The sequence below is a fragment of the Eptatretus burgeri genome, chromosome 13 (genome assembly GCF_056783735.1).
Source record: "Eptatretus burgeri isolate ZD-2024b chromosome 13, Ebu_testis_v1, whole genome shotgun sequence".
Classification (NCBI taxonomy): Eukaryota; Metazoa; Chordata; class Myxini; order Myxiniformes; family Myxinidae; genus Eptatretus; species Eptatretus burgeri.
The window spans coordinates 19,544,596-19,571,933 of record NC_140973.1 but is presented as its reverse complement, the minus strand read 5'-3'; the positions used below and the strand labels follow the sequence as shown (position 1 = coordinate 19,571,933).

At 47.5% G+C, this 27,338-nt stretch overlaps 1 protein-coding gene across 18 annotated transcripts in view; it reads left to right on the top strand.

The window, feature by feature from the left end:
• LPGAT1 (lysophosphatidylglycerol acyltransferase 1) overlaps positions 1-26,976 on the top strand; it is a 28,640-nt gene extending 1,664 nt beyond the window's left edge. Inside the window, exons 2-12 of one of the 18 annotated variants that reach the window (XM_085851533.1) lie at positions 11,059-11,195; positions 11,296-11,357; positions 11,694-11,790; positions 14,724-14,816; positions 14,919-15,145; positions 17,414-17,532; positions 17,936-18,031; positions 21,786-22,374; positions 22,492-22,621; positions 23,156-23,262; positions 24,726-26,976. In XM_085851533.1, the coding sequence (XP_085707659.1) occupies positions 14,932-15,145; positions 17,414-17,532; positions 17,936-18,031; positions 21,786-22,374; positions 22,492-22,621; positions 23,156-23,262; positions 24,726-24,877 (1,407 nt within the window). In that variant the 5' untranslated portion in view covers positions 11,059-11,195; positions 11,296-11,357; positions 11,694-11,790; positions 14,724-14,816; positions 14,919-14,931 and the 3' untranslated portion in view covers positions 24,878-26,976. Of the gene's footprint in view, positions 1-8,434; positions 11,791-14,723; positions 14,817-14,918; positions 15,146-17,413; positions 17,533-17,935; positions 18,032-21,785; positions 22,375-22,491; positions 22,622-23,155; positions 23,263-24,725 lie in introns of those variants that run through there. The other 17 variants (XM_085851529.1, XM_085851532.1, XM_085851528.1 and 14 more) reach the window with 17 other exon arrangements.
• Positions 26,977-27,338: the final 362 nt, after the last annotated feature.

Below are 27,338 nucleotides of genomic sequence, written 5' to 3'. Positions count from 1 at the left end.
GTGCAACTCGGTTACCTCGCTCCTGCTTACGCTCGGAGGGTGCAACTCTGTTACCTCGCTCCTGCTTACGCTCGGAGGGTGCAACTCGGTTACGTTCGGAGGGTGCAACTCTTACCTCCTGGTTACGCTCGGAGGGTGCAACTCTTACCTCCTGGTTACGCTCGGAGGGTGCAACTCTGTTACCTCCTGGTTACGCTCGGAGGGTGCAACTCGGTTACCTCACTCCTGGTTACGCTCGGAGGGTGCAACTCGGTTACCTCCTGGTTACGCTCGGAGGGTGCAACACGGTTACCTCGCTCCTGCTTACGCTCGGAGGGTGCAACTCTGTTACCTCGCTCCTGGTTACGCTCGGAGGGTGCAACTCGGTTACCTCGCTCCTGGTTACGCTCGGAGGGTGCAACTCGGTTACCTCGCTCCTGGTTACGCTCGGAGGGTGCAACTCGGTTACCTCGCTCCTGGTTACGCTCGGAGGGTGCAACTCGGTTACCTCGCTCCTGGTTACGCTCGGAGGGTGCAACTCGGTTACCTCGCTCCTGGTTACGCTCGGAGGGTGCAACTCGGTTACCTCGCTCCTGGTTACGCTCGGAGGGTGCAACTCGGTTACCTCGCTCCTGGTTACGCTCGGAGGGTGCAACTCGGTTACCTCGCTCCTGGTTACGCTCGGAGGGTGCAACTCGGTTACCTCGCTCCTGGTTACGCTCGGAGGGTGCAACTCGGTTACCTCGCTCCTGGTTACGCTCGGAGGGTGCAACTCGGTTACCTCGCTCCTGGTTACGCTCGGAGGGTGCAACTCGGTTACCTCGCTCCTGGTTACGCTCGGAGGGTGCAACTCGGTTACCTCGCTCCTGGTTACGCTCGCAGGGTGCAACTCGGTTACCTCGCTCCTGGTTACGCTCGCAGGGTGCAACTCGGTTACCTCGCTCCTGGTTACGCTCGGAGGGTGCAACTCGGTCACCTCGCTCCTGGTTACGCTCGGAGGGTGCAACTCGGTCACCTCGCTCCTGGTTACGCTCGGAGGGTGCAACTCGGTCACCTCGCTCCTGGTTACGCTCGGAGGGTGCAACTCGGTCACCTCGCTCCTGGTTACGCTCGGAGGGTGCAACTCGGTCACCTCGCTCCTGGTTACGCTCGGAGGGTGCAACTCTGTCACCTCGCTCCTGGTTACGCTCGGAGGGTGCAACTCGGTTACCTCGCTCCTGCTTACGCTCGGAGGGTGCAACTCGGTTACCTCGCTCCTGGTTACGCTCGCAGGGTGCAACTCGGTTACCTCGCTCCTGGTTACGCTCGCAGGGTGCAACTCGGTTACCTCGCTCCTGGTTACGCTCGGAGGGTGCAACTCGGTCACCTCGCTCCTGGTTACGCTCGGAGGGTGCAACTCGGTCACCTCGCTCCTGGTTACGCTCGGAGGGTGCAACTCGGTCACCTCGCTCCTGGTTACGCTCGGAGGGTGCAACTCGGTCACCTCGCTCCTGGTTACGCTCGGAGGGTGCAACTCTGTCACCTCGCTCCTGGTTACGCTCGGAGGGTGCAACTCGGTTACCTCGCTCCTGCTTACGCTCGGAGGGTGCAACTCTGTTACCTCGCTCCTGGTAACGTTCGGAGGGTGCAACTCTTACCTCCTGGTTACGCTCAGAGGGTGCAACTCTGTTACCTCCTGGTTACGCTCTGAGGGTGCAACTCTGTTACCTCCTGGTTACGCTCTGAGGGTGCAACTCTGTTACCTCCTGGTTACGCTCGGAGGGTGCAACTCTGTTACCTCCTGGTTACGCTCGGAGGGTGCAACTCGGTTACCTCGCTCCTGGTTACGCTCGGAGGGTGCAACTCGGTTACCTCGCTCCTGGTTACGCTCGGAGGGTGCAACTCGGTTACCTCGCTCCTGGTTACGCTCGGAGGATGCAACTCGGTTACCTCGCTCCTGGTTACGCTCGGAGGGTGCAACTCTGTTACCTCGCTCCTGGTTACGCTCGGAGGGTGCAACTCTGTTACCTCGCTCCTGGTTACGCTCGGAGGGTGCAACTCGGTTACCTCGCTCCTGGTTACGCTCGGAGGGTGCAACTCGGTTACCTCGCTCCTGGTTACGCTCGGAGGGTGCAACTCGGTTACCTCGCTCCTGGTTACGCTCGGAGGGTGCAACTCGGTTACCTCGCTCCTGGTTACGCTCGGAGGGTGCAACTCGGTCACCTCGCTCCTGGTTACGCTCGGAGGGTGCAACTCGGTCACCTCGCTCCTGGTTACGCTCGGAGGGTGCAACTCGGTCACCTCGCTCCTGGTTACGCTCGGAGGGTGCAACTCGGTCACCTCGCTCCTGGTTACGCTCGGAGGGTGCAACTCGGTCACCTCGCTCCTGGTTACGCTCGGAGGGTGCAACTCGGTCACCTCGCTCCTGGTTACGCTCGGAGGGTGCAACTCGGTCACCTCGCTCCTGGTTACGCTCGGAGGGTGCAACTCGGTCACCTCGCTCCTCCTGGTTACGCTCGGAGGGTGCAACTCTGTTACCTCCTGGTTACGCTCGGAGGGTGCAACTCGGTTACCTCGCTCCTGCTTACGCTCGGAGGGTGCAACTCGGTTACCTCGCTCCTGCTTACGCTCGGAGGGTGCAACTCGGTTACCTCGCTCCTGCTTACGCTCGGAGGGTGCAACTCGGTTACCTCGCTCCTGCTTACGCTCGGAGGGTGCAACTCGGTTACCTCGCTCCTGCTTACGCTCGGAGGGTGCAACTCGGTTACCTCGCTCCTGGTTACGCTCGGAGGGTGCAACTCGATTACCTCGCTCCTGGTTACGCTCGGAGGGTGCAACTCGGTCACCTCGCTCCTGGTTACGCTCGGAGGGTGCAACTCGGTCACCTCGCTCCTGGTTACGCTCGGAGGGTGCAACTCGGTCACCTCGCTCCTGGTTACGCTCGGAGGGTGCAACTCGGTCACCTCGCTCCTGGTTACGCTCGGAGGGTGCAACTCGGTCACCTCGCTCCTGGTTACGCTCGGAGGGTGCAACTCGGTCACCTCGCTCCTGGTTACGCTCGGAGGGTGCAACTCGGTCACCTCGCTCCTGGTTACGCTCGGAGGGTGCAACTCGGTCACCTCGCTCCTGGTTACGCTCGGAGGGTGCAACTCGGTCACCTCGCTCCTGGTTACGCTCGGAGGGTGCAACTCGGTCACCTCGCTCCTGGTTACGCTCGGAGGGTGCAACTCGGTCACCTCGCTCCTGGTTACGCTCGGAGGGTGCAACTCGGTCACCTCGCTCCTGGTTACGCTCGGAGGGTGCAACTCGGTCACCTCGCTCCTGGTTACGCTCGGAGGGTGCAACTCGGTCACCTCGCTCCTGGTTACGCTCGGAGGGTGCAACTCGGTCACCTCGCTCCTGGTTACGCTGGCAGGGTGCAACTCTTTTACACCCTGCGCTCGGGTCGCGCTCGAGGCTGGTCGAGGCTGGTCCCCGGTCGCGCTCGGGCTGCGGGTTCGCCCCCTTCCCCGGTCGCGCTCGGGTTGTGGGTTCGCCCCCCTCCCCCGTTCCCTTGCTTGCAGTGGGGCACGCTTCCTCCCCCTTCCAGCCTCACTTGGTGTGTGCGTTCACCCTCCTCCCTGCTTTGTACGTGGTTTGTGTCAGCCCTCCTTTCTGGTTCTCTTTTGGGTGCATGTCCACTCCCCTCCTGGTTTCACGATGGGTGCGCCTCCACGCTCTCCCTCTCTCCTCTCGGCCATTTGTGTGGTGTGTGATTGATACCTCTCGTGTTGAATTTTGTGATATCTCGTGTTGGTCTTTGAATCAACCGCTTGGAGACAGTTATTTGTTTTCAAAGTTTGCTAAAAATCTTGGATTCATGTCATTCTGTAAAATCTTCGTGAGAACCACTGAATTGATTGAAATTAAACTTGAGATACCTCATTGATAGACTGGGGTGTTTAATGTTTGCGAAGCATCTTTATGAAATTCTCGTGGGGTATGCTTACACATTGGTCGCAATAACAAACGATGCCCTTCCATTGTCTCGGTTATTTTCATTTCTTTTGTGTTCTTTTTCTTTTTTTTGATTTATTTATATTTTCATTTTCCTGATGCTTTCTGACGGTTCTGTGATGTAATTTTATTTATTTTTTTGATATTTTTTTATTATTTTAATTTTTTCCCTTGCGTATGAGCTTCGATGTCTGTCTGCACACAAAATTACCATGCTTCCCCATTGTTTCTGGTTGCTGACCTGCATGAATTTTTTTCATTTATTTTTTCTTTTTTTTTCCTTTTTTCCTTTACGGATGCTTTCCAAAGGTTCTGTGATTAAAAAAAATTTTTTCTTTATTATTATTTTTTTATTTTTTTTTCTTCCCGGTGTGTTGCTTTCGATGTTCATCAGCACAACATTTCATCTTTCTACGTCACCCGGAAGGTACCGATCTTCAATATCATTGGTTGGAATGAGCTGTATTTATTAGATATTGGCCATTTCTATATGGTATAAAATGTCCAGCTTTTAAAAGCTTATGTCCTCACATCTAACGAGATGACCTAATAAAACCAGTCTCGATGTACATACGTCCGCATTTTTTTTTCTTCCGATGTTCTTGATATTCGGTATGTGGGTAGATGTCGATGAGGGATGCACGACTATGACCTTTGACCCGATTGAAGGTCAAGGTCACTCCAAAGTTGCAAAATCGTCCATTTTCAAAATCTATCTTCTCTGCCGTTTGTGATCCGATCTTCGAAATTTCTTCGGATTCTGATAATATAGAACAATATCTAAATTTGGTCGGGCCGGTTTTTTTTAATTCGTCCTGGTTATCGAGTTACGTGTCTTCAAAGTTGTTAAAAATTGTCGATGTGATACGGTCAAAAAAATTTTGCTCGATCTTGATGAAACTTGGTATGTAGGTAGGGGTCGATGAGTGATGCACGACGGTATGACTTTAGACACGATTGAAGGTCAACGTCAAGGTCACTCCAAAGTTGAAAAAAACATTTAATTTCAACATTATCTCCACCATTTATTATCCGATCTCGGCGGAATTTCCAACGGATTATGATAGTAGGGTACAATATCTGAATCTGGTCGGGTCGTATTTTTCGAATTTGTAAGTTGATTTCTGAGGTTTTCTATCCTTTTTACTCACGGGCTTTCGTCTGTACGTTGAACCAAAAGACAAGACGACATTGAAGCCATTCCAAGCCGATCAGAGATCCACATCTACAGAGTTTCAGAGATGACGTCTCCCCCAACCGGGGGTAATTTTTTTGAGCCTCTCATTTTGTACACATTTGAATGGGCGACCATTTTCTTTCCGTGCTATCTCTACATATATCGTACTCCATGATAGTCGTGACTATATTCCATGAATCCTTCCTTGGTCACCAAGGTTTGGCTATAACAACCAAATCACAAAATGCCAAATTTGAACGTTTTGCATGCTTCCTCATTTCAACTCTAGGATATACTGATTGTAAGTATTGATTGATTCAAGCAAGTCTGGTTTGAATGAATTGTTTCTATTATTATTATTATTATTATTATTATTATTATTATTATTATTATTACAGCGCAGCGATGGAGCATGAGGGCATGAGTCATGAGTCATGCTGGGAGCGGGGGAAGGGCGGGAGAAGGATAAGAGGAGATCTTCTCCTTGTTCGTGTTGGGAATGGGATGAGTAAGCTTTTTGGTTCGGCAGAGAGTAGCCGTTCAGCAGACCTTCGGGTCCTGTTTGGCTTGGGTTAGGGTTGAGGCCTTCGGGAGCTTTTTGCTTCGGCTGGTTCGGTGAGCTTTGGCTGCGGCCTGGCTTGGGAGGAGGCTTTTTGCTTTGGCGGTTCAGTGGGCCTCGGCTTCTGTTTGGCTCGGGAGAGCTTTTTTGCTTTGAGTTGCTTTGTTTGGTAGAAAGTTGAGCCGATTGCTCGGCTCGAGCTGTGAGTGGTGGCTTCTTCTTCTTCTTGGTTCGTGGAGCTCTTTGTTCTCCATTTTGGTTCCTGGCTTGTTTCGACTCATCGACCTCTTCTTGGAGGTGGTTCCTCAGGGAAGCGACGCATCGACAGGAAGGATCGGCGCCTCGTCTCACCAGCACGTGTTGAGAAGCGCGGGAGGATTCGCGGGAGCTCGGGAGGGATTGCAGCTCACGGCAATTGGATCCAGCTCGCTCTCGCTGGAGCCCAGGTCCGAACAACTTTAAGACCACACGAGGTGGAGAGGTTCGAGATAGGCTTTGGGTTTTAGCTCACTTGTCATCTGAGCTGAGGCTCGTTATTAAAGGCCTCTGCCACCATTTCCTGGGTGTGTGTGTGTGCGTACATGTGTCCGTGGGCCCGTCTAATAAGTAGGAAATTGCTAAGTGCTCTGTTTGCTGTAAATGTTTGCATCGCATTTCGTATAGTCGGTATAGTTCTGCTCTTACGTGCTTCCCTATTTCCCCATGATTATTAATAAATACCCCAATTGTTCAATGTTTTCAGCTCGTCACGTCGATTCTTTCATTGACTGAGCATTTCGTGTGTTGGGAGTTAGAAAGCCGTTGGTTTGCCGTAAAAGGGGGACATTTGGAACGACGGTTCTCGGCGATTAAGCCGCTCGGAATCGCGCACGGGACAGGCTCGCCTCGGCGGTTTGTTCCGTACGAGTTCCGTCGAAGGTGGAATACCCCGGTAGTTGGATCACGTGGGTATTTAGGTACATTGAAGATTGGCAATCGACCCTACCCCACGTGATCTGCCTATTGGTGTATTTCGGTTCTTGTACAAGGACCCGTCGCTCGGAGTTATCCGGGTGGCGATCTATATTCCAGGCGATCGGTCGGGCCGACTCGACTTGCGGTTCCGTTCAGAACGGTCGGTTGGCGTCCGACGGTGCACCGGCCCGTAACAATATATATATATATATATATATATATATATATATATATATATATATATATATATATATATATATATATATATATATATATATATATATATACACACACACACACACACACGGGAAGCCTTTATTATGTGAAGTTAAATCCATCATTCAGCTTCATTGGGCCACAGCCAAACATGAAGCTAATATTATAAAAGAAATTTTCCACCAAACTGCTCTCAGTGCCGGGCAAGGTCTTTGCTCGGATAATTCTTGATCGGGTTCGCCACCATCTGCTTGAGCCCCAGTGCCCAGAGCAGTCAGGCTTTGCACAAAAGAGGTCAACGATTGGCCTTATCCTTGCCCTTTGGGTCCTCATCGAACACAGATGAGAGTTTCGGCAGGGGCTGCTTGCAGCCTATGTTGATCTCTGTAAAGCGTTCGATTCAGTGAATCGGGATGCCCTCTGGAAGATTCTCGGTCTTTGTAGGGTGCCACCAAAACTGATCGATCTGATGTCTGAACTCTACTCTGGTACTGAGAGTGCTGTGAGATGTGATGGCACCATGTCTGACTTATTTCCAGTTGTTACTGGAGTTCGTCAGGGGTGTGTACTGGCCCCCACACTTTTCAGTGCTTGTATGGACTGGATTCTGGGGAGGATGTCTGAGAGATCAAGCTGTGGTGCATTGTTTGGGAGTGTCAAAATGTCTGACCTTGATTTAGCAGATGATGTAGTCATCTTTACGGAGACTGCATATCCTTTTGGGGGCCCTCGAGGCACTGAATGAGGAGTCTGAGCTGCTGGGATTACGGGTTTCCTGGGTTAAAACTGAGATGCAGGCTTTTGATGACATCTTGGATGCTGCTATCTTACCTGTTTGGTGAGGCTGTTGAGGTCACAGTCAGGGGTGCAAATTAACGGCCGCCCGGTCGCCAATGGCGCCTAACTTTTGTGCTGGGCGGGTACACAATATTGCCTTACCTGCCTGGCTGGCGAATCACTGGTGATTCCTGTTATTTTGTACAATTTGTACTAGCTTCTCCACTAGTTTTCTTAACTAGAACTACTGTTTTTGTCCGCAGAAATCCGTAGAAATCACCGGTAATTCTGCGGAGGCTATTTTGTCTGATTTCATCTCGTTCCAAATCATGCGTGATTGCGTGAGATTTGACCGTTTGGCGTGGTTTGGACGCATTTTCTCATGCCCAGGTTGGTTAAATGAGTGAATTTGAGTGAATGAGTGAGTTTCATGGGTGAGGTTAGGTGAATGAGTGAGTTTGATGAGGCTTTTGGGTTAATGAGTGAGGTAGATGAATGAGTGAGTTTGATGGGTGAGGTTGGGTGAATGAGTGAGCTTGATGGGTGAGGTTAGGTGGATGAGTGAGTTTATATGTGATGTTGGGTGGATGAGTAGTAACCCCCCCCCCTCCACCCCATCGTCCATCAGCCACAACCACCCCCACAACCACCCCATCACCCGCAAAAATGCCCCCCAGCACTACTCACAACCCCCCTGCCCCCCCATCACCCACACAAAAAGGTCCCCCCATCACCCACAACCTCCTCTTCCCTGCATCATCCCCCTACCCCCACCCCACTCATCAAACTCTCATCCACCCAACCTCCTCCATCAAACTCACTCAATCTGCAAACCACCTCCATTAAACTCACTCATCCAACCAACCTCACTCATCAAACTCACTCATGTGAGTATATTAAAAGTGTTTGATATCAAATTTGTGACTTTTGTCTTTATTTTATTGGGCCGGTAGAAATTCTGCTGCGCCGGTAACTTTTTCTAGTCACCGGCCTTGCTGGCCGGTGGATAAAAATGTTAATTTTCACCCCTGACAGTGATATTCATGTCTCCGCTGGCTGTGAGCCAGAGGTCAATCAACTTCTGTTGGGCCTGGAGTGTCATGGATTCACTGGACCATGGGGTGTGGCACTGTCGGTACCTATATGAGGATGAAAATCCGAGTCTTCAGGTCCTTGGTGCTTTCAGTCTTTCTCTATGGATATGAGACGTGGACTCTGACCAGGGATTTGAGACGGAGACTTAACTCCTTCAGCACCAGGTCTCTTCGTAGAATCCTTGGCTATCGCTGGTCGGACTTTGTGTCCAACGAGTGGTTGCTAAGAGAGACTCGGATGAGATTTGTTACCTGTATAGTCTGTGAGCATCAGATATGGCTGTATGGACATGTGGCTCGTTTTCCTGACGCTGATCCTGCTCACCAGATTCTCTCAGCGAGGGAGCCTCGTGAGTGGAGGAGGCCAACGGGCTGACCACGTTCCTCATGGTTGCAGCAGGTTCATCGGCATCTCAAGGAGATGGTGATGGGCCAGGCATCTGCCTGGGGGATGGCCAGACAGAGACACCTGGCATACCGGTGGAAAGTGGACGCAGCAATGCGTTGCTCTGGGGCATGCTCCCACACCTGACCTGTTACCTCAATTATGGGAGCCTGCTTATTGTACGCAGCACAAGGTACTCCTTGGGTATGGTAACCATCGGGGCGACCAGACCAGTAAAAGGTGTAACCACCCACCATGATCTTACCACTATCCAGTCTCCAAACTGCAGAGAGTGCTGCAATACTTATGTTCAAATGCTGGAGCTCAGGTGATAGCAGAGACAGGTCATCATCCTCTCTTGGAGTGAGGACATTTCAGACACCCATCATCCTCTCAGGTTAACCTGAGGAGGCCGCTTTCTGATGGACGACACCTCAGCACCACCCTGCCACACACCACCATTACCAAACCCAGGAACGTTAACCCGTGCTATTCCTCCCATCAAAGTATGGGCGTTCCATAGGCTTTTCCTCAATCCCATCATCCTGTGAGCTGCACAGGAGACACTCCCACGGAGTGGGTTTTTAGTTTATTTGCGGAATGAAGTGTCTTACCATGACCGGAGTGCAAATCCTGCCACCAATCTCCTACAAAGAGGTACCCAACTGCCGGATGATGTCCACAGACAGTTGAACCCTAGATATGGATAGCCATTGTCTCAAAATGAACTCCTCCGCCCTTTGACTTAATTTTTCAAATCCTGCTGGCTGTCCATATCCATTCACCCTCCTCACCGGGAAACCTGGTTGGGGAGACAGTTTAGTCACTGACAACCCGATCATGAAACTGATTAGTCCAGGTTTACATGGTACCTGTAGTAAGTCACAGATCTAATGTGGTGGCCTGACTTGACAATAATGACCTGACCTGACCTGGTCCCCTTATTAGAACCCGAGTAGTCTATTAATTACGTGCTATTGGAACATGGGTGGACTGTTAATAATGTACTATTTGACTGTGAGTTCGTCTATCAACTATGTACTATTAGAATGCGAGTCGTCTATTGATTACGTATTAATTGTGCATCAAGTCTATTATTGGCTCACATGGAGCGTAATTCCTGGGAGCTTATAGGAAGGCATGTCGTCTGTCCGTAAATATTTGCTTTCTGCTCCGAAACTACACAAACAATTTCGATGAAACTTGATTACAACCTTCATCACCCGGCATGTACCAAAGTTTGTTCATAGCATTAAAAAAATGATCGGTTTTCCCTCCCAAAATAGGTATTTACTTTCTTCTCCGTTACATATTTTATGGGTCATCCACACCTTCCAGCGGTTCCCTCATTATCTTATCCAGCTGCTGCCAGGTGAACACCCAGGGGTATTTCCCTTATTTTTAATCATGCAGCACACAACCCTTTTCTCAACTTCTTAGCAAAGACAGCCCACACGAAGGATCTTTAGCTCAATCGCTTTTAATCCCGTCTCCTGCTCCACTCGCTCGACAGCCCGCTCGTGTCACTCTGGGTTCCGCCTCATCAGTTCGGGTTCATCATGCTTTCATTAATATCCATGTAACTCCCAATACCACATATTCCTTTTTTTGTGAAAACAACAACTGGTCATGAAAACCCCAAAAGAATAGTAAGATGTCACATGACAAAGTCCTTGGTCCATTCAGGAGCTCGACGGTATCTCATCCCATGACGAACACCTGGTATAAATACTTGTGGAGGCATTTGTTGGACATGGCTATTTCCCTTATAGTCCTCAGAACCTGTCGCACTTCCAGCAGAAAGTCCATTTGAGTTCTGAATTGCAGGTGCTAGATGAAATGCATTCCACATTTTCCCATCAGAGAGTCTGAAGGTAGCAGGGACTCTCTGTTCACTGATCTTGAGGGGTTGGGTAAACTTGTTTTGTCCTTTGTGGTGTAGTCCAGGTTTCTGAACTCGCACGAAGGAACAACATTGGAAGGTGGAAGGTTTCGCTCCCCGACGCTCGTCTGTGTATCGTTTCGACTTCTCTTGTTTCTGTTGAACACAGCGTCTCACATCCTCGAGTCTTGCAGCAGGTACGCCGATTTGACGATCCCAAATGTGCAACGTGGTATGCAATGCATGTCCATGTAGAAGTTCAGCAGAGCTCTGATGAGTTGTTGCATCTTCTTGTAGCTCAATACGTTTGCAAGAAGTCGGGTACGAATGATTTCCAGGGCTTCCCTTCGAGATTTGCTGTATGTAAACAGTCCTTAAACACTCTTGTATGACCTCTTCCTCTCCTCTTCATGTCCATCCATCAGGCTGACATTTTCCTCGCCATGCTCTGTCTTCATCATCTCTCACTTACTTTTTACTCATGCGAGTTCAGATCTTACGACCCCAGTAAATACTGAACCGAGGTTGATGTTTAACTTCCTCTAACTAACCCTGTCCCACTTTACACAATGTCTGTTGACTGTGAATTCCACAGTCCTTGGCAGTAGAAAGAAAGGATCATTGATAGGATGCAGTTGATTTCTTTTGTGCAACTCCTCCCCAGTTATTCCTCACATCCACCAACCCCTTTCCAGAAACCCATCACAACCCCACTGTGCTTCCTCGATGCAACGGATCGTGAAACTCCCACGACTACAGGTCGTACATCTCTGAAGAGCGTCCCAACCGTAGGTACGTGTCTTGCGTGCGGCCAAAAGCGCCAGCCGGTTGACGTCCCAGTCATATCCATGTTAAAGCGGCTCGTGTTCGGAGTGGCAAAACTTTCCCCACTCATTGAACTTCTTGAATGGCTTCATATCGAGCAGGTTTTTGTTCTCTGGTGGTGCTTCATGTTCTTCAACTCTTTCCATGTTAGCAATCTGAACAAGATAAGATTATTTTGTTGATTTGTGCAATTTTTTTTTTTTTTTTAAGTTATTTTCCATTCGCTGGATGTGCATGTTCAAAGTCCATTGTGCAGCTGTTGTGGCTTCAATAATGGTTAGCATTATTCAAGTGTGTGTAGTTTCCATTTGTTTACATGAATGCTTAAACAGTTTTTTCAGGAGTGGGAGTAGAAGCAGCAGGTGCCAGGTGGCTCGGGAAGAGAAAAACAAAAACCTTGTTTGGTTTCTGTGCCAACAATTTCCTGTTTTACTTTAATTTTAATTTTTTGGGGTTAAAAAAAAATTTTTTTTCAAAGGTTACTGAATCCATAATGCAGTGGAGGGACGATCCTCCACGTAGGTAGGTGTACAATCATCTCTTCTCAATTGTTTCTCATGATCCCCACACTTTTGGAATAAAACAGGGGGGGAGGGGGGTATTGTAGTCTGTCCGTCCATCATTCTACCCCTGCCCCCCCCCCAAACGGTTGTGCAGAAGTTCATCAAACTTAGAAGTTATGATCTGCACGTGGAAAGAATTTGCGAGAGCCGTATCATGTTTGGCTCCGTTCCCTGGTGCGGGGTCAAAAGGTCAAATTCCAAAAATGCAATTGTAGGCACAAACACTTTGAAACTTTCTTGAATGAAACTTTGTAGATGCAATGAACATTAGGAGATGCGTTAAATTTCTGCGTTTTTTTTTTTGGATTTGGCCACCGGTTCATGTCACAACGGTCGAAACAGAAAAATTGAGGAAAACACAATCTGATAATTGGGTGATTCTTGTTGTTGGAACTTTTTGCCATCTTTTAACATTGTTGCTTGAGGGGGGGAAGCGTTGGGATTTGCGATGGTGTGCCGTCGACTTCGCTCTCGTTTTGATTGGAATTGTGTGGAAGAGGGGAGTAAATGATCACTTTATAACATATCATGCATTGCCAGAATCAAAAAGTGTGGAATAGATGTTGTTGCAGCTATTGCATATTACTTGGCAGAGGTCTGCTTTTCCACAGCTCCTGATTGTAGCATCCAGATATGTTCGATGACCTTCATGTGAAGACTCTGTGTTGCTCGGGAAAGTAGGTGCAGCCAATTCTGCATCTTCCAGGTGAAGGTAGTTCGAGATGTATGGCATGCGGAACTGTTTTCCTGTAATCATGGTGTACTGCAAAATTCTTTGCTTGTGTATACCATACCATCCATCATCCATCATCCATCCATCCATCCATCCATTGGGACCATACTCTGTGCAGAGCGTCGGTGCTGCCTAAACAATCTCCTTGGCTATTGGGCACAACCCTGGATGGGTCACCACTCCGACGCAGGATACCAGCAAGCTGGCACTCATTTTGCCGACCTCGGAAGGATGACGGGCAGAGTCGACCCCACCTGGTATTAATTCAACAGCCGAGCGGGACTTGAACTTGGGAGCCTTGGATCCCAAGCCCACCACCCTAACCATTAAGCCAACCCCAAGCATACACCATACCCTCTTACCACTATACCAGCAAGACATTTTGCAATATCGAACACATCACTGCAACAAGGCGGTGTCACTTGCCATACATCCCAAACCACCTCTGTCGAGAAGAGTTGCAGCAAATTATCTTCCACATTTGGCAAAATCTGAATTGAGCTTTCATAGGTTAGTCTCGAGTCTAGACTCTCGAGGTATTGCCACTGAGCTTATATAGCTGAGGTTCGAATTTCGACCCAGCTATAAACTGCCCTCCTGTTGTTTCGCAGGTGGGTTTGATTCATCAGTGGGTGTGTGTGCCATCGCTCGGATGAACGTTAAGCTGGGTGTCCAGCCTGCCAGCATTAGTTGGTGGACGTCAACGATCCCACGGTGTCTTTCGTGCAGAGAAAGCAAGCTATCGCCAGCACTCTGAGCAAATTACAAATTCCTGTTCTTACCTGCAATGGACACTGCTTCAGTGATTTATTTATTATTTATTTAAGAACCTTCTTCCTGTTTTTTCTCATTTTTACCCCATTTCAAATCAAACCTTGTCCAGCCGTTGTTGTACATCAAGCCAAAAGCGACGTCAATGGATTATTTTTCAGACTCTTTCATCGTCCGAAACATCTCAATAAGGTCAGAATGTAACCTCAAAATGCAAATCATCTTTCTCATAATTGCAATAATCCGAACTATCCCTTTAAATATTGATTGGAGTTTGATGAAGATCTGGGGACCAAATTTTTTTTTTGGGGGGGGGGTGGGTAGGTGACAAGAACAAGTCGATTTGCTTTTGGTAAACATCCGGATGTAAAGATGCAGATCCGGCCTCTTATTGGGAAACAAAACGTAAACTGTTCAGAGTCTTCACATTCGGGTCAGCGAACACGTCTGGATCTGATATTGGGTCATTCCTGTTGTTGGAACTTTTTGCCATGTTTTAACATTGTTGGCGGAGGTATGCGCTCCACTGAGTATCGTTCTAGTTTGCTCCTTTGAATCGGTGTGCTTGTTGTTCCAAAATGGTTGGTATATATTTAATCCGCTGAAGAAACTGGAAACTAGTCCAGGTTGAATCGTCCTATTTGGATGGTCATCTTTGGAGCTTTTTGTTTCTCTAGTCGCACAGCTTTTGCCCTTTTTTATCTGAATCTTTACCCACGAACTGGGTACGTCTAGCCAGTCGAGCTCGACGGTTTATCCTGCGAGCCCGACCGGCTGGTGGGTGGACATTGACCGAGCAGAGCGCCAATCGACAGATGTTTGCACTGTTCCAGGGTTTGGCAGTTCTTCACCTGGATTGGATCCACAGCTTTCTAGCGTCTGACACTGTGGACGCGCTACCGTCACTCGCAGTCGTGGCGACAGTGGTTGGTACACACATCGACACATCATACCTCGTATTCCTTTGTGACGCAATGTGGCACACCGCTGCTACTTCATGTACTTAACCCCTGAAATCCACTTGTCAGGGCAGCTGTCAGCATGGGTGTGGTGTGGCTTGCCTTCCGTGCTGCCCTCCGCTTTGCCTTCATCGTCCTGAACAACGCCATCACCATACCCTCGTACCTGCTCTACCTTGTGCTGTTGCTTCCACTGCTGCTCTTTGCCCCTGACCTTTTCTGGGTGATTGAGGGTGTCATGTTTCGCTGGCTACTGGCTCTGGTCGCCTCCTGGGGTTGGTCCGCTGGCTACACAGGTGGGCTAATAAGCATGTGTTTCCTTTTAAAAATAATCCTTCTTTCTTTTTTTTTCTTTTTATCCTCCTGTGTTGACTTGATGTGTTTGTTGGTTTTGCTATTAATGTGTGTTGTGAAAGTTTTGTTTGGCTTGCAAGTTTGTTTTTTTTTTTTTTTGCTTTCTTTTTTTTTTTACCTTCTTTATTGTGAATGTTTGTTTTTTGCTTTTTCCCGTTGGATTTGTCAACGTGCTAACTAATAATGTGGATCGGTCGTCGTGGCCGCCTGTACATTGCGAACGACTGGCCCTGAAGATATCCATAATCGAATGATGGCTTTCCACTTTGTTAATGAATCACCACGTCGACCGACTGTTGGCTCGTCTTGGTTACAAGATATCAGGGAGGTGTAAATGCTGAAAAGGTACAAAATTCCACAACGTGCGCGTCCGATTATGCATCTCTCCAATCTGGCTGTTAGTTTATTTGCCTGTTACACCATTAGCATGAACTAGGTGTACAAACATTTGCTGACGTGCTGAGGATGTCATCATAAAGATGTGAATTGGTCTAAAGTTGTTTAAATTGAAAGTGACTTGTAAAAGATTGGGGATAAGATGTTTGAAGTTGCCCGCAAAGCGCGACGTTTCGGGCCTTGCCCTTCGTCGGAGCAATGTAGGCAAGCTCGACTGATCCAGACTTGTGAAAACATTGGGGTACGTGATGGTGATGTGTGGGTGTGGTTGTGAGCAGACAACGTAGAGGTCATGGTGGATGGGTTGTTGCTGTTATATTGTTATCTTGATGATATTTTCTTTGGAGTTCGTAGGAGGCGGGACTGTTGCAGTGATCTGGGTGGTGAGGGTGGAAAGGGGATTCCTTTGCAAATTAAATGTTGTGGTTGGAGGTTGTTATTATGGCAGTGTTTAATTATTGTCGGGATATAAAAAGGTATTTGTTAATTCCAGCACAAAACTACAAAACTAGTGGTCTGTGTTGGTATGCCTGGTGTTGGCTTGATGGTTTGGGTGGTGAGCTTTGGATCCTCGGGTCCTGAGTTCAAATCTCGCTCGGCTGTTGAATTAATACCAGGTGGGGTCGACTCGGCCCGTCATCCTTCCGAGGTCGGCAAAATGACTGCCAGCTTGCTGGTGTCGGAGTGGCGACCCGTCCAAGATTGTGCCCAGTAGCCAAGGAGACTGCTTAAGCAGCACCAACGCTCTGCACAGAGTATGGTCCCAATCTCCTCTCCTCCTCCTGCGTTGGTGGCACAAGAGAATACAAATGTGAAAATGAAATGGTCAGAGCAAAATAGAACCTACGTTTGTTCGCCATGTTTTCTACAACGAAGGGTAAAGCCCGAAACGTCAGCACCTTGTGACCCTACACGGTGGATAACTATAGACATTTTAACCCCATGAAGTGAAAAAATGGGGTTAAGCAATTTGTTCATTTCTGTTTATGATCAAGGAACAACTTGATTTAAATCTAGTGTTTTATTTTGAATGCAAATCAGAACACAAATTGGAAAATGAACCTGCGGTTTAGCAGTACTTCGGCTCTGAATTAGTCACGCGGACCTAGAGAGGAGTGAGATTTATTATTATTATTATGTTTTTTTTTTTGTAAACTCTGCCTGGCTGACAGTCAAATAAAATTGAAAATCATTCCAAACAGGAAACGTACTGTTTTAAAGGACACAAACAACAGGCACGAATAACTAATGTAGCATTATGTAAAAGACGCTGCAGCGATGGCAGTAAACTTCCAGAATTCTTTTGTTCCAACCTTTAAAATATTAATTTTATTTACATTGAATTATATACGTCAACACTGTGGAACACAAATGGCCTCTTTTAGCACTTTCAAAACCCTTCCGTTTAGCAGTACTTGGACACATTAGTTTGGCATTTTACGTCATCACGACCAATCATATTTGCCGCTCACAGGCCTCGCAATGTCCTTGTTTCTCCAGACAGCGCGGAGTAAGGTGTTCTATGAACTCTATAATTTTCTTGCGTTTTAATTATTTTGACCTGGGGAGGAGGGGTAAGGTTGTGGTTGTGATGAGGAATGACTGACATTGCGGAACGATCGTGGTAGTCGAGGAATTATTGGAGTAGTTTGGATTGTTTTCATGGTGTAGTGTTTAATTGCTATGGTTATGGTTTGGTGGTCGGGAGGTTGTCGTGACGTACATCGTCGATGCGGCTGGGGGTTTGTTAGTCCACGTACTCGTAAATGATTTTCTTTTCTTTGCGCATTTCATGGTCCATGTGTTCAATGCAGTGATGGAATGGGGTGCGGATGTCTCGTCGCTAGTGGACGACGAAGCCTTGGTTATGGCAAACCACCAGTCTACCGGAGATGTCTGTACTCTCATGATGTGCCTACAAGACAAGGGAAAGGTACGATACATATTAACACCATAAACTTAAAACTATACTGCGCTTCCTGATCGACAAATATTTTCTAATTTGATCAGACGCGTCAAATCGAGATGGTGGCGTTGGTGGTGCTGTGCTCGGAAACCTCCGGTCGTACCACCAGCCTGCTATACTATCGTCTTCCTTATCAAAGTAAAATTTTAATCCTTTACTGATGTGAGCCACTATGCTGTTACATGCAATTTGAAGAGGTTAAAAAAAAAAATCCTCGTTGAAGTTCAGTTTTGCAGGATGGAGGATTTTTTAAAATATTTTTTTTTGATAGCTTCTTTTGTACTTAAAAAGGTAGTCTGTACTTCAGTCTTTGAGAGGCCTCATCTTCATCGACAATAATCCTTTGAATGGCGTGCGTGCGTGCGTGCAGGTTGTGCGAAATGTAATGTGGATTATGGATCACGTATTCAAGTTCACCAACTTCGGCATCGTTTCAATCATGCACGGAGACTTCTTCATCAAGCAGGTACGGTTGGCCTATCGTGAACCCGAGAAGAGACTATTTTGGACCACCATGCTCTTATGACATTCGCGGAACTCACTGGCAGCAGGCAATTGATAATTGTGCCAATTCTCACGGCATGTTGTTGCAAAAGATGTTGTGAATTATTGAGTGGTGATGGGGCAGCCAGCTTCACATGTTAGTCAAAAGAGGAAGTTTCTTCCCGATTCATTCCCCCTCTTTTAGCGCTGCACGGGAAACAGCAGATTTTTTACCTCCGCCACCGAAGGTGGATGGAGGTTGTTTTCACCTGTCTGCTTCTTTGTTGCTTGGCAAAATATTTTTTCCAAGTATGTTGGTCTGATCGCGTCTGTCGGTCTCACACGATTTTTGTCCACAGTTTTGAAGCAATTGTTCTGAAATTTTTGGTGTATGTCGGTGACGGGCCAAGGACTGCAACACGCATTTTTGGTCACGATTCAGATACGGATACTAGAGTAAAAAAAAAAAAAAATTTTTTTTTTTTTTTAAGCAATTCTTCACCATTGCGGGATGGGGCTCTCTCCCTCTCTCTAACGAGTACAGCCTGTGGCTACTGGTTGCATCGTTGGTTGGGACGCGGCGATGCCGCTGATGCAGTGTCCCCCTTACCAGTGCACTGGTACTCATTTTGCCGACCTCGGAAGGATGACAGGCTGAGTCAACCTCCTGGTGTATTAATTCAGCAGCCCAATGGGGCTTGAACTCAGGACCCTAGGATCCCAAGCCAACACCAGGCATGAGATGGGGCTAAAAACAATTTTTATCATGATATGTCAAAAAGGTACGGACGGAGTGATTCGGATGAAACGTGCTCGACATGGATGTGTGACTAGGAAGAATTGATTAGATCTTGGTGAAGATCCGGATGCAGAAACTGGAATTTTTTTTTAGTCATTCTTCACCATTGAGAGACGGGGGCCAAAAACGAGAAAATAGCACAATATCTCCAAAAAAATTGTGGACGGATTCTGACAAAACTTGGGAACAGGTTGGGTGTGTGACGAGGAAGAACTGATTTGATTTTGGTGACAATCTGGATACGAGAAGTTTTTAATATTGTTAGTGATTCTTCACCGTTGAGAGATGGGACCAAGAACTATAGTGTGTGTGTGTGTGTGTGTGTGTGTGTGTGTGTGTGTGTGTGTGTGTGTGTGTGTGTGTGTGTGTGTGTGTGTGTGTGTGTGTGTGTGTGTGTGTGTGACAAAACTAGGGGAATGAGTTGGTTAGGTGACAATAAATGCCGATTTTATATTTTGGTTCAGGTCCGGATGTAGATCCGGCCTATAGGTGGGATACAAAACGTAAACTGTTCAGCCTTGCGGAGGTGTGCACTCCACTGAGTCCTGTTGTACTTCTTGTTGGATTTGATGTTGTATTTGTTTTTTTTTGGCTGCTCTTAGAGCACCCTTATTCTGGCCATTTCCATCTGTGTGTCTGTCCGCGAAACTTTGGTCAAGCCTAGGGGCGAAACCACTCAACCGATTCCAATGAAATTTGGTAGGTGGGACCAATATTTCTGGGAATCGTGTGCTTTCGAATATAGGACTCACGGGCCCTAACAACGGCATAGCAACGACCCTTTAAAGTGGTCGAAAAATCGAAGCTTAGAGTTCTGTGCACAATCTATCTAGCTCCCTTCATGCCAATTTGCAGCCCTAACAAAAAATATTTGTAGGAGGAAATAGGTTTTGGGCGAGTCCATGTCGAACATTTCAGAAACGGTTAATTGCGAATATCTCTAAGAGAAAGAGTCTGATTTTGATGAAACTTGGGTGAAATGTGTACAATGTGGCTCGCATGTACACAAAAAATGAATGGTTGCTATGCACACCTCCGTTGCTTAGCAGCAGCTAAAATACTTTATCGTACATCGTACAATTTTTGTGGACTGTACAAAAAAAATCAATACCTCTCTCATGATGTGCCGACAAGACAAGGGAAAGGTACGATACATATTAACACCATAAACTTAAAACTATACTGCGCTTCCTGATCGACAAATATTTTCGAATTTGATCAGACGCGTCAAATCGAGATGGTTCGGTTGGTGGTGCTGTGCTCGGAAACCTCCGGTCGTACTATATTTTGGACCTCCGAGGGACCTGTTTTTTTGTGCCCAAGGAGAATGTCTTACAGCATCATATAAAAAAATAAAATCTTCAGCGAATCGATAAATGGAATTACCAGGGCTGCCATTTGTTAGAGTCTCTTTGGAAACATGCCTGAAATTTCACAAGGCGGGTTTCTGGGCGCAAACTAAAGGCCCTGTCACACCTTGACGATTTAGGCAGCGTATGCTGACGTATGAAAAATTTATTGAATACGCTGGCACACGTCGAATACGTTATGGGTAAGTTTTGTATACGTTAAGAGCACGCTGGCATACGTTGTAGTCTGCTGAGCTCGTCGACAAATTTTAACATGCTTGAAATTTTTCGACATATGCTGGTGTATGACTCGCACGTTCTGCATACGCTGGCCATAAGTTGTAGGCACGTTACACGATTGTTGACACATGTCGACACATGTAAGTTACTCACGAGTCTAAACACGTCGAGGTAATGTTTAGCGTCAGTGTTCCAGACTCCCTGGTTGTTTTTGTTTTTTTTTCTTCGGCATGACGGTGATGTTGACACTTCGATTTCTAGTGCGGTTATAATATAATATAATATAATTAATAGGCTGCCGCTCAACGATTTAAATCATAACCGCACTAGAAATCGAAGTGTCAACATCACCGTCATACCGAAGAAGAAGAAAAAAAACAAAAAACCAGGGAGTCAGAACACTGACGTGAACCATTACCTCGACGTGTTTCGACTTATGAGTAACTTATAAGTAACGTGTGTCAACAATCGCGTAACGTGCCTACAACTTATGGCCAGCGTATGCGGAACGTGAGTCATACGCTGGCATACATCAAAATATTTTCAATATGCTGAAAATTTGTCGACGTACTCTGCGTACTACAACGTATGCCAGCATGCTTCAGCGTGCTCTTAACGTATACAAAACTTACCCATAACGTATTCGACGTGTGCCAGCGTATTCGGCAAATTTTTCATACGTCGGCATATGCTGACTAAATCGTCAAGTTGTGACAGCGGCTTGACACTTCGATGTCTAGTGCGGTTATGATTTGAATCGTTGAGCCGCAGCCTTTTAATAGGCTACGCCACGTGATCGTCGGCGATACGCAGCCGCGTGCTGTGCATAAGTTAGACTATCGTTGGGCATAGGTTGTGAACGCCGACAGCACGCTCAGCATTCGTTGATATAAGTTATCTATATGTTATCGAAATGTTCTGTGTACGTTACTAATACGTTATGCATACGTCCAACTCGTTATGAATACGTCCAAAACTGGAAAAAAAAAAACATCAATAGTTCAGCGTACGCCAGCGTTTTACATCCATTTTGATACCTTGCCATACGCTGGCTAAAACGTCAAGGTGTGACAGGGCCTTAAGAGGGCTGTGATAATCATATTTATTGTGCTAATTTGATTGATAGCTTGTTCATGAATATCGGCGAGTCGCGTCGGCCAGCTTTCCATCTATAGCGAGCAGCCATGTCGCCTACCGGCTTGTCTCTAAGTAAGTCTCTTGGAAGAAGCAATGACAGAGTGTGGTGGATTAACTGATTGGTGGAGGGGGCTTTGTTGAAGTCATCAAACTCAGATCTGGATGGATGAATGTAGCACATGACCACCATGGTTTTTCTTTCATTCCCACAGGGCAAGGCACAGCGTGAGCAGCAAGTGGCGAAACTCGAATCGCATCTTTCTAATGTATGGCATGAGAGGCGGCGTCGCTGGCTTGTTCTTTTTCCCGAGGGAGGCTTCCTTAGAAAGCGGCTTAAGATTAGCCAACGTTATGGAGAGCGTCGTGGTCTGCCCACACTGCATCATGTGACTCTGCCTCGCACAGGGGCCATTTTGGCGGCACTGCGTGCCCTGGTCGCTCCACAGAGGCTTGAGGAACCCAGCTCGCTCACCCACGACATGGGAGCCGGCATTGTTGGCAGGAATGTGACCGCTCTACAAAAAGACTCTCTGAGCACCTCAGGCGGTTTGGCCTGCACGGACGAAAGTGCTGCTTTGCATTCAGACGTTTTGGACAATTGCCAATCGGTCATTTCTAAGGACTTTTTCCCAGCAGCCTGCCAGAATCCTGTCCCTTTTAAAGAAGTGCTCAAACCCTTTTATGACGGAGAATCCCTGGCAGTAGCATCGCATCATGGATGGACGGAATGTAGAAATGAATGCACGAGGAAGTGTGGGGTGAAAGGTCGCCTTAATGGGCAGGTTGCACCATCCAGAGAAGGTGGGTGTAAAAATTATCTTCGTCTTTCAAATGAAAAAGTCTGCAATGTATTCGAGGATAATCTTGGTTTACGTGCCAAGCAATGGAGCATGACCTAGTGCGGCGTTGGGCACGCAGGGAAAGGCTTGCGGCGAGGTCTGCATTGGCTTATAGACGTGACCATCGCGTACCCAGGTGGCAAACCAATGGACATCCAGACGTGGGTACTCGCCCTCCAGCCGCCTGTGACGACGCACGTGCATTATCGGTGAGTTTTCGGCAGCATTAGGTGTACCATGAATGTGAATGGAAGGAGAGCTGGAGGCCGTCCGAGGAAAACGTGGGATGTGTTGCTGAGCGTTAAAGTCCTGACCTGATCAGTTAAATTGGTGAAAGGCCTGATCTTAGAGTTAAAGGCCTGACTAGAAGGCGAGCAAGGGATCCTGCAGCCTGGAAAGCAGCCATTATGTGAACCATGGCGGCTTACACATGCGAGCATGGAAACGGCCATAAAATGATGATGCCGCCTTCCGTTGCCCTCTCGTTGCATGATTAAATCTGCAAGTTTTGTTTGAAAGAAAAACTTGACAGACTGTGGACATCGTGGCACGAACTCTCCCAACCTTCCCTGTTGTCTCTTAAGGAGTAACGATTCAAAAAGACTCATTTAGATTTGCCAATTCACCGGTCCGAATAGCCGTGCCTCTGCGTTGTCACGGAATTTTGCTCGGGTGGTTTCGGTTGTGTTCCACGGCGGCCCGATCACGGTGATGCATGATGCTGTGCTTGACCCCAATCCCAGTGTGTTTCCCATGTGCGAGGTGCCTCTCGAGGACGAGCGCCTTGAGGACTGGATGTACCAGCGTTTCATGGAGAAAGAGCGGTTCCTGGAATACTTTTATCGCACCGGTACGAAACATCCAGCTCGACTGTCGTCCGATAATTTTGATGATTCTGAAAACATTTGAAAATGCAGCCTCGGGGACAGTTGTTCTGCCCCCATGACCGACCTTTCATTTTTGTTTTGGAACGCCAAGATGACGTCACGCCCAATTGTATTTCACAAATTGGCTGACATTGGTTAAAATCGCACCCAGTGTCCGAAGGAAGCGGTGCAGTTTGACATTTCCTTCTCGTGATTCTCGGCACCCACAGGGCCCCCTTGTGTCAATTCAGCATCGACATTTGGACTTACCAAATATTGGAGACGACGCCACTTAAAAAATTCATCGTACTAAAATACGGCAATTCTCTGTATGCATCTTCTTGCGTATAGCAGCTTGGCTGTTGGGTAACTATCATTTTGTTGGGCACCACTATGCTGCTGACGCTGTGTCCCTATACTAGTACATTGGTACTCATTTCGCTAACCTCGGAAGGATGACGGGCTGAGTCGTCAACCCCACCTGGTGTTAATTCAGCGGTGATGGTGGCTCAAACTCAGGACCCTAAGAACCCAAGCCAGCCAACACCAGGCTGCAAGGCCCTATCCACTTAGCCAATGCCAGGCTTTCTGTATGCATGAACCTTATAGAATGGAAAACCAGTTCACTGATCGCCAACAAACTTTGTATGTATGATTGGGATACCTGTGAGCCGGTCATGATCACAATTACAATTGGCCCCTTAGCAGCTGAGGGTGGGGGAGATGACCTGGATAAAAAGCAGAATGTTGTTCTTCTTCTTTCGGCTGCTCCCGTTAGGGGTCGCCACAGCGGATCATCCGTTATGATCCGCATACTGATTTGGCACAGGTTTTACGCCGGATGCCCTTCCTGATGCAACCCTGGTCGCCTCTTACGACACAAGGATAAGGATTGGGTTTCGCCATGATTCCGGGCTGCCCTACACCCTCTCATAGCGCGGCCCAGCACAGAGCTCCCATCCTCAAGCGATCCTCCCACCCAAGCCTCCGAGTAGCCGGATTACAGGCACACGCCACTACGCCCGGTTGGATAAAAAGTAGAATAATGGATGTTTATTACTCCTGCTCAAGTTTGAATATGAAAAGGAGGGGGGGGTGGAGAGTGCACAACCATGGTTATTATAAGGGAGTAGGGGTTATAAGGGGATTATACATTGCATAGTGCAAGATAATTCACTTACACCATAATTGACTGCTGGAGGGAGCAGGTATTTACGAGTTACATTAAAGGCTAACAAGAATCTATATTCCATGAGAGAGCCTGCTCCCCCCCCCTCCCCTTCCCCACTCCTCGCCCCCCCCCCATCCAAAAGGTTGATTGGAGAAAATACCATTGGTCGTTAGTCGGAGACGATTTGAATGTGACAGTCCTTACCGCTCTCACATGTGGAGGGTTAAGATTTCACTTCTTACTCCCTTGGTCTCCTTTGTTTGTTCCATTTTCCAGGAGCGTTCCCGGCAGCAGATGGCAAGACGAACGCCGTGCCTCGGGCCATGAGCCTCAACAATTCCTGGCTCTTCCTTATACAGCTGTGGGCGTTTGCATCGGGTGCAGCCTGGTTCACCGTACTCTACCGTGCTTACTCGTGGTTTATATAGCCTGACTGGTGCTCCTGGCCAGTCCCGCTCACCTCACTACCGATGGATCTTCCTCTCCACTTGTTTATCCGGCCTTTGGTGATTGCAAGGTGGCATGAGTTTTGTTTTATTTATTATGATTAAAAAAAAAAAATTATTGTCCGGTGTGGCTGAGGGCAAGTCTGTATGTGTGGTACTCGATGACGCAAGGTCAGTTTGCACACAGCATCCGAGTCTTTGTTAGCGAATCTGACAATCCATCAAACAAATGCTGCAAGGGGAGGGTGTGCGAGCACGTCGTGCAGTTGATGACCGGATGTCTCGTCCAGCGATGGTGACGATAAGTATATTGTGTTGTCTACTTTCAGTTATACATCCAAACAATATAGTTGTGCTGGATTCTGCCATAAAGTTCCAAAACCAGTGCTGTGTTAGTTGTTTCGTATGTCGAGTGAATGAAAATTGCATCGGCCCAGCCTGCCTACGACACCTTTACCAAACTCGTGAGAGTGAGATGGAAAGCGGCGTGGAGGTGAGGGTGAGGGTGAGGGTGAGGGTGGGGCACAGATCAGGGAACTGTTCCACCACGCACTGCCGATTGGTTTTGGGGGCTCGGATGCACCTCTTTGTCACCTGCGAAAAGCCGTTTGTGGGGGAGAGCTGCGAGTTGGACGTGTTGTCGCGGTGAAGTTTCTGCTATTCACGTCATGAATCGTGTTGATTACCGTGATCAGAGAGTTTGTCGGGGGGGGGGGGGAGAGGATGCAGGAGGAGAGGAGAAATTCGCTTTACGTTCTTCAACTTGTGAGAATGCACCACGTTGTAACGAGCCTCGCAACATCCTTTGATTATCATTTTATTTTTTTGAATGAATGTGTATTTCCTCCCTCACCCCCAACACCCCCTCCCCATCCCTCACTTCTCAACCGGGTGCCTCCATTCTCAGAAGTATCAGTTGCTTTAATGTTGGCTCCTCGAGCCTTGAATGTCACGTTCTTGTTAAAGGGGCTTTGTGACCTAATTTTAAGCATATAGTCCGCATCTTTTTTTTTTTTTCTTTAGTTGAAATAGTTATGAAATCTATCCAAGATAATCTGGCCCCCTGTTAATTGGAGACACCTTTTTAAATGTTATTCGACATTGACGTCATTAGTGGTCAAAACTGAAAATTACATCGACAGTAAACTGGGAATTTTGTGTTTTATTTTTTTGTTTGTTTTATCCAAGCCTGAAACGGGCTTGTTTAACCTCTTCATCTCGAAGTATGTCTCGTTTTCAAAACTGAAAAACATTTTGTTTTGCTATTTACTGTGAAGTAACTGAGGTCATCCACAGTCACACTTAAAGATATGATTGTTCGATTTTTTTTCTTTTTTTGTCGCCGCTAAGTGCACAAATGATGACCACCTCGAGAGTTCCTACAGGTATTTACATGACTGAGTTAAGGATGAGTTCTCACTCGAGTAACATGAATCCCAAATGTCGTACTTGTGCCAACACGCGTTCCCAAAGCAGCTTGGTGAGCCTGACGTTTGCAAGGCATATGACCCAATAGTGCTCCAGAAATTGAAACGGGAACTGAGGATCGCAGCGAGCTCGGCAATCGCATCGTCCTGACCCCAAGGCTCGTGGCAACCGTACAAAAGATTTTGATCGCGTTGGTTTGTTCCGATGTACTCTTCACCGGTGTGCAGGATCGGGTGGACCTCTTGATCCATTTGATCCCGCCGAGACACCAGTCACCAATATGCTGCTGGAAGGGAAATTGGGACAAGGCAGCAACTTTCGTTACGATCACTGCATCTGTTTATCGTCGGGATTTCTATTGCTTATTTGTTTTTTTTTTTGCTTTTTGGTTGCAGAGTTGACGGGTTTGAATTTTTGGCCAAATTTTAAGGATACCCGAACCCTCCGCACCTTCACTTCAAAGTCAGCGTTCTCTGAGTCTGGCTTCTTCCGTATTTTGTATTGTACTACAAAAATGTGTAATTGAGAAATACTACGCCTTGGAGGTGACACATGACATGTTGAAGCTGATGTCCCTTTGGTCGAATTTTCACAGTGTCTCTCAAGCAATACGACTTGCAAAATTTTCTTATTAAAGAAAAACATTACAGTTATGTAATGAGTGTTTGGTTGTTTTTTTTTTTGGTGTTTTGAATTTAAAAAAAAATTGTTGATGCAGCAGAACCGATGGGAAGACGGCTCTCGCGTTGAATATGTTGTTGGAGATTTTAAAAAATACGTATGCGATCTCTTTTTCTCAAGGTTCGATGCCGTTGAAGCCATCTCATGAGGATCACACTGGGTAGTTTGCCTGTACTTTCCTGCCGATTACCTGGGGTACGAGTTTTCGCCTCTTTGCAAAAGACAGTGCAGGCTCCATATCCATGAGTAGTAAACAACCGTGGCCGATGGGTTCTCAGCTTATCCCATGTAGCGGACGGCATGCTCATTAATGCGTTGTCTTGTCTGTGCAACA